The sequence below is a fragment of the Xenopus tropicalis genome, chromosome 1 (genome assembly GCF_000004195.4).
Source record: "Xenopus tropicalis strain Nigerian chromosome 1, UCB_Xtro_10.0, whole genome shotgun sequence".
In the NCBI taxonomy this organism is placed as follows: Eukaryota; Metazoa; Chordata; class Amphibia; order Anura; family Pipidae; genus Xenopus; species Xenopus tropicalis.
In genome coordinates this window covers 197343171-197352831 of record NC_030677.2, presented here as the reverse complement: position 1 = coordinate 197352831, position 9661 = coordinate 197343171, and the positions used below count along the sequence as shown (strand labels likewise).

Here is a 9661-nt window from a genome sequence, read left to right as displayed (position 1 = left end):
TTGTGAATAGTGGGTGCTAGTGAATAGTGGGTGTAAGTGAATAGTGGGTGTAAGTGAATAGTGGGTGCTAGTGAATAGTGGGTGTAAGTGAATAGTGGGTGCTAGTGAATAGTGGGTGTAAGTGAATAGTGGGTGTAAGTGAATAGTGGGTGCTAGTGAATAGTGGGTGTAAGTGAATAGTGGGTGCTAGTGAATAGTGGGTGTAAGTGAATAGTGGGTGCTAGTGAATAGTGGGTGTAAGTGAATAGTGGGTGCTCAGTACGCTTCACTCGTATTGTATTGGATAATTCTGGTCAAATGTGAAAGTCAGTGTAGCAATCAGACGCATCTTTTCTGGAAGGATATTTATTCACCCGAATCCAAAAATAATTGGATTTAACACATGCCAGAATCTCAGGGATATGAGGGGGCTGCTCTTTACTTCTGCAGACAGTAGAAATATAATTACATTTTCAGATGGTTTCTGTAGAATTACAGTGATTTGAATACAAGGTTAATGTCTGTTTTTGTGACTTTGTCTTCTGTGCAGCATCAGGGTCCTGTGCTCTCCCTCTGTGCTGAATCCCAGATAGGGGCTCCCCCAATGCCCCCTGGGCTCTGCCCTAATCCCATCACCTCTCCCCTTCTCTCCCATTCCAGCAGTGGAACCCCTGTCTGTCTGTCAGATAATTGAACGGAAAACAAATTCCATTGTAACCGAGGTTGAAAAAACACCCAGGTTGAATCTTTTTGCTGAGTTCATTCCTGCGCAACTTCTCGCAGATCCTGAGGATGAAGATGCAGCGAGGAAATAAAATCCTATTGCTATGATTATTATTGTCTCTGGGTTACTTGCCCTTTACTGCGAGCCGTGCCACGGGTAGTTATAAACAGGAAAGTCAGTGTTTGGGTAATTGCCACATGAATGGGCAGATGGGGATCCCTGTGCCACCAAGGTGCCCTGCCTGTCACTAAGTGGCCATATAAGTGCCCCGCGTGGCCCCTAATCCCTGCATGTTGCTATATTAGTCTGAGTGGCTGGAGCAGTCTCAACCCTCCATCTGGGAGATTAATTCCTATTTATCCTCTTAGCTCCATAGACTCCCACTGCCCTTCTTCCCTGTGCTGCCCCCCCCTACAGGCACAGGAGCATCAGGAAAGCAGCAGGAATGGTAGAGGCCAGTGGGTTGGCTTGTGGATTTTGGGATGTAATTTGGGAAGAGGGGGGAGGAGGCAGTGGGAGTAGGCACATATTGTAAATTGCTTTCTTGTGCTGTTTGCAGTATTGTGGTGGGATGTCATTGCACAGAGGGGCCCCTCCTGCACGTGGAAAGTCCGCTCTCTCCTGTCTGCTCTAACCCTCTGCCTCCTGGGCTCCACACAACATCTATAAGGATTTAAAGGGACAGTTGCCTGTGGGATAACATTGCGCTGCACGGATTCCTTCGGGGATGGATTGGCACTGGTTGGGCACATTGCTGCTTCTGACTATTGGCATTGGACTCACTCTGGGCAACAAGAAACCTTCCACAAGGAGACAAGGTAATGGCTGTGCTATTAACCCTAATCATGCCAGGGGGGTGTTGCACACTTTGATAACTTCTGCATGCAACTATTGCTCTCCTGTGTTTGTAAATGAAGCCTTCGCAGCTGTATATAAAGTTCATAGTATCCTCTAGTTGTGCAGGGGGACCAGCATAACAGCTGTACTGGGGCAATAAAAGCAGCCCCGCAAGGTTCTGTATGGCAGCTCCCACGCCAACAGCTGAGCTTATTGCTATAAAAAGCATTGGAGTGTCTTAAGCAAACACTGCCAGTACACTAATAGCGCATGAAGCCCTTTCATGTTACTTGCCCTTTAAAACACAAACCCATGAACAAAGTTCATTCTTTGGAGGGAAGGGGGGCATTTGAACTTTTGTTGCTGTTGTTGTACTACAACTCCCACATCCCACAACTGCATCCCTCGGCCTGAGGATGCTGGGAGTTGTAGTCCATAAAACAGCTGGATGGTTTGTCGGTGTGGGAGCTGCTGGGAAGCATCTGGGCTTAATAATAAGAACATTCCAGCTGCGGAGAGTACAGGGAAAACAAAAGAGCGGCTGCAGGACTGGGGGATCAGAGTACAAGGGAATTCCTTTGTCTGGGCAGGGTGCCCTGGGTTTTATTATGCTCAGTGCTGTACCCCTGTAACTGCAGGAGGGCCGCCCAGTGCCACTGCTCCAGGCATTCTGATCCCCCCAGTTCCTCTCCTTAGTGCCTGCCTAGCCCAGCAGTACTGATTAACCACTAACGTGCCAGCACTTAATAACCAAACCCTAAAGGATTTGGGTATAATTAGAAGCTCTCTATAAGCGTAAGGGCTACCATTTACAAGTGAAAATAATAGGTTTTGCTTATATAGCACCAACATATGCAGTGGGGCCGCCTTGCTGATTGATAGTTTGGCCGGAGAGCTGGGGCAGGACTTGTCCTTTGAAGAACAATGAAGATGAGTGCAAAGTGATCCTGCCTTACTGACAAAAGCTACATAACTTTGCTGGTATAATTAACTCATGTCTTGGGGCCCTTATATACTGATCTCAGCGCTGTTAACCCCTACTGTGCCAGGCAAGATTATACTGGCTTAGTCCTCCGGGATCAACAGCAAGGGATCTAAGTACATTTTTTGTGTGATGTTGTAGTGCAGGGATTGGTGACCAAATAATGCTTTCTGGGAGGTGAGGCTCATACAGAACCCTAAGGAATACTTAATAGTTGTGTATTGGAGTTCCTTCAACCCATTAACTTACATAACCCTATACTCAGGGTACAGTCATGCAGACTTGTTGATTTGAACCATGAGGTTGATATTCCTGCTAGCATCTCCTAAGTCAGTGTTTCTTTCTTTTTAATTGGGGCAGAAAGTTTGCTGGGAGTTGTAGTCCAACAGAATCATCTTACAATTAAGAATAAAGACTGCCATTTGCTATTGGCTGAAGGTTCCTGCGACCCAATGCGTTTCCTAGCATTCTGGAATCTCCCACAAATTTAATGCAATCAGGTTGTGCATGTATGTGGGCCAGTTGTACAATATGTAGGGCCCAGAGCTTGTTACAGGCACAGCCTGTGTGTATGGCAGGCACGAGTATTCTCAACCCATTGTACCTGTATTCCTTTTTCTTTTTCATAGATTGTTAGCACTTTGGGCAAAAGACCCAGTCAGCTGTTAATGTTCCCCTTTTTGTTAGTGATTCTGTTCTTCTATTTGTTAATTGTTTGCTACCCTTAGGGGGCCATACTAGGAATAAATCAGTGCCAGGTTCCCCCAGGGGGGCATGTGACATCTCATGGGGCTCACAGATTTCTTATTAAGCAAGCTGTAGAAAGGACGTGTGATATAGAATTTAACCCATGGAAAGCCACAGCATATGTAGAAGCATTCCATACAAATATCTATTTTTGGGAAGGTGCAATAAAATGAGTATTATAATTATAAATGAAAGGTTTGATTGGTGTCATGAGGGATCCCCCAGTGTGAGGTCTACCAGCCCCCATATACAAAATTGCCTTTATTACAGGCAATAATACTTACAGCTCCCTAGGGTCTGTGAATGACAGCACTGTACTGGGAATGCTGGCTACTAACAGATGGGCGCTGGGAGTTGCACTCCCCTGCTTTGAGCTCAGTAGCAGCAATGAAGCTCTGACTTCTATCTATATCTCAGCTCAGTACAGCTTCCTACACACACGGTAACTGGGTGCAAAGCCAAAGAAAAAGCAGGTACTTGAACAGGAAGTAAAGGGTGCAAAGGAGCAGAGAACCAAAGTGGGAACCGAAAGTGAAACTTGTGCCGGCATGAGAAAAAGGTGTATTACTTGTATTCAAGTTTTCTGTATCATCCATGATTGGTGAGTCTATTATCCCAAGTGAAATCAAGTGCAGTACATCAACCAACAAGAGAGAAATCTGCATCCATTGTTCATTATACCCAGAGGGCGTTCTTTGGGTTTGGAGAAAATGAGGTATCCATTGTGGCAAAGGCATGAGAGCAGTGAGTGTAAAGTACAGAATTACTGGCACATAGCGCAGATACACAGATAAGGATAGATGCCTTTACACCAGAAACCTCATAATTATCTGGGTTAAAAGTATATTGTATTGTAGGGACCCGGGCACTGGTCATCCTGACCTTTGGAACATACACTATATGTATCCAAACACTGTCTAAAATGACATGTTCTCTGTAGAACTCCGCTGAGCTCCAGACTGTCTCAGCAATGTCGGCACATAAGCTATTTGTAGGGAGAGTGGGAATTTTATGGCTGATCGGGGGCAGACAAACCTAACCTCACCATGTGTAATGCCAAGTGTCGGCTGGAGCGGTGCAAAGGTCACTGCCATTGGACTGGAGTGATAAAGTGCATTTCACCATTTGGCTGATGGGAAAAGTGGGTTGGCAGATGCCAAGAGAACTCTACCTGCCTGAATACATAAAACTGATGGTGAGGTCTGGTTGTGGCCTGCAGCTACTTTCCATGGTTTGGGCTAGGGGTCTGGCTGTTCCTAATGAAAGCAAAGCTTAATGCTACAATGTACAGGGACAGTGTGGGTGATTCCATGCTATTCTTTCAGCACAATTATGCCCCATGTACAAGGCCTGTACAGAATGGGTTTGCTGAGATGGGAGAAGAAGAGGGATCCCCAACCTTTTTTACTCGTGAGTCACACTCAGTGGTAACAAGTGTTGGTGAGCCACACAAGCATGAAAAAAGTTCTTTAGGAATGCCAAATATGGGCTGTGATTGGCTGTTTGGTAGTCCCATGTGGACTGCTAGCCTGCAGGCTCTGTGCTTCCAAAACTGGTCTTCAAGTCCAATGAGGCCACTGGGAGCAACATGAAAGGGGGTGGTGAGCAACGTGTTACTCACAAGCCACTGTTTGGGGATCAGAATGGATCGTGTGAGGAAAGAGTGGAATATCCGGACAACTATGTTCCAATACATGTAACCACCCAGAACAAACCACTCTTTGGGGAGGGAGCTTTTTTTAAACATTACTTTGCATTTTTGCTCATAGATATGTATTGATCTCCCACAGACAAGAATATGCCTTTGTCTCCCTTTGCTGAATGGGATCTATTTAGAGTTCCCGGTCACCCCCTCTAATTCTGACCACAGGGCAGCGATCTATTTGCATGGTCTTACAGTCACTGCTGCACTCAACCTGGGAGGCTCAATAGTACGGCTGGGCCAATGCAAGGAAATCAATAGAAGCCTTATAAGATGAGCCCATATGGCTGCTTCTATGGGAGGTACAAAAACGTTACTAAATCTTCACTAAAGATATTTGCACCAGAAGTTCTTTAGCAATTCTGCCATTTGCTTGCTGTTTGTTTTGTCTGCTCGCTTGAGCATGAGTAGGTATTTACATTTGTCTCTTAGCCCAAGGCTAGTGATTCCTTAGGGGGTGTCCTAAAAACAACCTCCACTTGTTGCAGAAATTCTGGGAGTTAAACAGCTGGAGGACTGCAATAAGAGAGTGACCCAGACTACTTTAGTTGCTTGTTACATATATCTTGGCCCCTCAAAAGATGAAATGAAGCACAGATATGTCCTCCTCAATGTCATTGTCATTCAAGACTTGCTGAGCATGAGGGGAGAAGCAGTCCAAGGGGCTTAATAACAGTACAATAAATAAGCTGCTAAATACCATGTTTCTTCCCATCATTTCAGTAAGTATTATTTTTAGTAAGGAATGTATCCAATATTGTCTTTATTCCTCTATGAAAACAAATACCATTCTATAGTCCCATGTTTTGAGCTGAAGGCTTTGCCACACTAGTGAATGGTTTAATTGTAATGACCGATCAGCCCTTGAGGCACAAAAACATTTCCAGAGACACATAAGAAGCCACAGACAGTAGTAGTATATACAGCTGCCCTTAGGGCAGAGCTTAGTGGAGGTGGGGGCTATGGCAAAACAGACTTTGTATGGTCCCCATTATTTATAGAAGGTAGGACTGCCCTACTTGTGACCCTAGAGCTGTTTCTGAGCTGCAACTGCTTGAACCCTGATAGCCTTGGCAGTTGGGGCAGGTGGGTGTTTAAAGTTGTACTTGAAGGGTCATGTTGTGCCTCACTGCTATTTTGCCCAAGGGCCCTCTGACCCCATTTTTATTTTGTAACCCTTGTTTGAAAACGTAACCCTATCTGGACACAGAATACGTTTTCTAGCTTAGTTTGGCATAAACATTGGTTACACCGCACTCCTTTTCTCAGATGGAGGAGAAAGGGAGTGGTGTTGTTTAACTACACCTCACAGACTGTACAACTAGATTTAAGGATGCCGGAAGTTCGTCAGGTGGCCATACTCAGGCTATCCGGGGACTTCTAATGAAAATCAGGAAGATATTGATCCTGTTGGGACATGTACCGAATTGACTTGTTAATACAGTCCTAGTCCCAATGGCTTACATTTCTGTTGTTGTGTTCCCATTGTGCAGCAATAAATCATAGGCAGAGCATAACATACCTTTTGGGACTACAAACTAGTGGTCCCTTGCTGTAGAAATAGACAGGGAGTATAATACTAACCTGAATTCCTATTTGTACTGTTGTTCCTACACTTTAGCTAAAATGTCTAACTTACATTCCTGGAACAAACTATGGCAGATGCTTTCTAATCCTCATTCAAGGAGTCCCTGTTCTCCAACTTCTATAAAGGGATTGGCCCTTCAGAACAGAATTCTTAACTGGGGCCTTGTTGTCCCAGATGCCCCAGCAGACCTCCAGTTTAGTCAGGAGATGGAGATAAAGCCGGGAAGTTACAATCATTAAAGCTTAGTAGGAAATGGTCCTGCACTTCGTGGGCCAGTGGGGAATACTAACCCACCATTATCTTGCCTGTTACCATCTTATCTTACTATGAGTAGCTTGTCCTACTATCACCATACCAGACTACTATCACCATCTCACATTACTGTCACCATCTTGCCCTACAGTCAGCATCTTTCCATACAGCCAATATTTTGCACTACTGTTGCCATTCTGCCCTCCCTTCACAATCTTTTCCTACTGTGACCATCTTTCCCTATTGTCACAATTTGACCCTTCTGTCACCATCTTGCCATAAAATATTTTTTTGCTCTACTTTTGACATCTTGCCCCCTTTTCACAATCTTGTCCTACTGTAGCCATCCTTCCCTACTGTCAGTATCTTGCCCTCTTGTCACTATCTTACCCTACTATCACCATCTTGTCCTACTGTCACCATCTTGCCCATACAAACTGTGTGTATTAAACACTCTTAAGTACATATTTATAATGCCAGTTTACACGTATGCAATGTATGGATATAGCACATCACAAAATAACAAATAATGCATAAAAATAGAGCACATCATAAAAATTGTTATATTTACACACTTTCCTGTTCATGTTCTATTCTTGTCAACAAACCACTTGGTTGTTAAAGTAAGTGTGTCCATGGCAACCAGTTTAAATTCATAGACTCATACATGAGACTGTCCAGGTTATGTTATGGCCTGGTTATAGCAATGCTTTTAGGTATTTACTTGCTACTTCGATAGAAGAACATTGATTTGCAGTGTATATTTCAGTAGTGACATGAAGTGTAGCACTCAGGTAATATGTTTAAAAAACCATGATAAAGATGAAGGACTGTATTTGCTATTGCAGATCTTTTGGGTGACCAATATGGTCTCATACACTGATCTAATTTGTTGCCTTAAGGTAAGCAGGGGGTGATGTATGTGCTGTCACTAACTAATGGCTTCTGGTTGTTTCCAAGTGAAACAGAAGTCTATTCATAAACCAAATGGTAACTATATGGGACCCCCTGTACATAAAGCTGATGGACACAGGGTAGTTGTGTTTCTGCAACTGCAATTAATGAGCTACTATGTTTCCAAGTGACCAAACCAGACTAATGACCGACTTATGCTGCATCTTTATTACCCAAAATGCTGATTGATAATATAGCCCTAACCATGTACCATCACCGGCATATCACCAGCATATGTCTATCTTGACCTGACTTGGGAAGGTACAAACATAAATCAATGTGATGTAATAGACAAAATGACTTTGCTGTAATAAAACTACTTTAGCGTAACTGATCTAATGCAACTGACGCAAACAGAGGCCATTGTAGCTCAGTTCTAGTTGCAGAAACCCAACTGCCCAATGTTCCATCAGGGGTGGCACCATGCTTTATGAATAGCTAGACTTCTTTTTTGTCTGCTACTTTTCGCTGATCATATTCCAGAATATTAATTTGTATTTAGTTGCTAGTTGGTTGATTTCCATCTTGAACACGTTTAGCTCTACCCTGACAGTGCCCTCGATCGGCAGTAAGTGCTCTATGTGGGTATTTAGTGTTGTGGCCAAACTGGTGCAGCTTGTACTATGTCATCATTTAAAAATGTGTATTTTCCCTTTAAGCTGAGGGTTCTTCTCCATATTATATTTCAAGTCCCATTAATGGAAATATCACATAATATTTTATGTAATTCACAACAAAAATATCTCTGGATTTTCTCATTTTTTGGAAGAGTATATGGGCTCCAAATCCAGCTGAATTATTTGTCTGTGTAGGCTTCATGTTGTTCCCATTCATATTGGCAACCACACACTCACACAATGGCTTTTTAAATAAGATCCAGCTGGCATTAGAAAGAAAAACATGCAATATATGCAGAATTATTTAATTTTCCCATTACTATGACCAGCCTGGAATAACTAGGGGAAATCACTTTTCCCGACACCACAAGGTTTTCTACGAATGAGCAGACAGACCTACTTTGTTGATGTCTACCTCCTACAGGACCAGATCTGGAGACTAATTAGCTACTGATTCCCAGTATTGGACAAAAAAGCAAAACTACTGCTTCTAAAATGATAGAGATAAGGTTGGCATCGCTAATATCACAGTGTAGTCGATTTTTTTGTGCCTAATATGCATTGCCAGTCTTGCACCCATTCTAGCAAAATGTATGGCAGCTCACATTTGCTTACACTGTGAGCAGTAAGCAAAGGTATACAGGTATGGGACCCCTTATCTGGAAACCCATTATCCGGAAAGCTCCGAATTACAGAAAGCCCGTCTCCCATAGACTCGATTTTAATCAAATAATTCATATTTTTAAAATGGATTCCTTTTTTCACTGTAATAATAAAACAGTACCTGTACTTAATCCCAACTAAGATATAATTACCCCTTATTGGGGCAGAACAGCCCTATTGGGTTTATTTAATGGTTAAATGATTCCCTTTTCTCTGTAATAATAAAACAGTACCTGTACTTGATCCCAACTAAGATATAATTACCCCTTATTGGGGCAGAACAGCCCTATTGGGTTTATTTAATGGTTAAATGATTCCCTTTTCTCTGTAATAATAAAACAGTACCTGTACTTGATCCCAACTAAGATATAATTACCCCTTATTGGGGGCAGAACAGCCCTATTGGGTTTATTTAATGGTTAAATGATTCCCTTTTCTCTGTAATAATAAAACAGTACCTGTACTTGATCCCAACTAAGATATAATTACCCCTTATTGGGGGCAGAACAGCCCTATTGGGTTTATTTAATGGTTAAATGATTCCCTTTTCTCTGTAATAATAAAACAGTACCTGTACTTGATCCCAACTAAGATATAATTAATCCGTATTGGGGGC

At 42.9% G+C, this 9661-nt stretch overlaps 1 protein-coding gene across 2 annotated transcripts in view; it reads left to right on the top strand.

Annotated features, from left to right (window-relative positions):
• Nucleotides 1-1204: 1204 nt before the first annotated feature.
• egflam (EGF-like, fibronectin type III and laminin G domains) overlaps nucleotides 1205-9661 on the top strand; it is a 72545-nt gene continuing 64088 nt past the window's right edge. Inside the window, exon 1 of one of the 2 annotated variants that reach the window (XM_031894525.1) lies at nucleotides 1205-1521. In XM_031894525.1, coding sequence (XP_031750385.1) covers nucleotides 1431-1521 — 91 coding nt within the window. In that variant the 5' untranslated portion in view covers nucleotides 1205-1430. The remainder of the gene's footprint in view (nucleotides 1522-9661) is intronic. The other variant, XM_002938190.5, reaches the window with a different exon arrangement.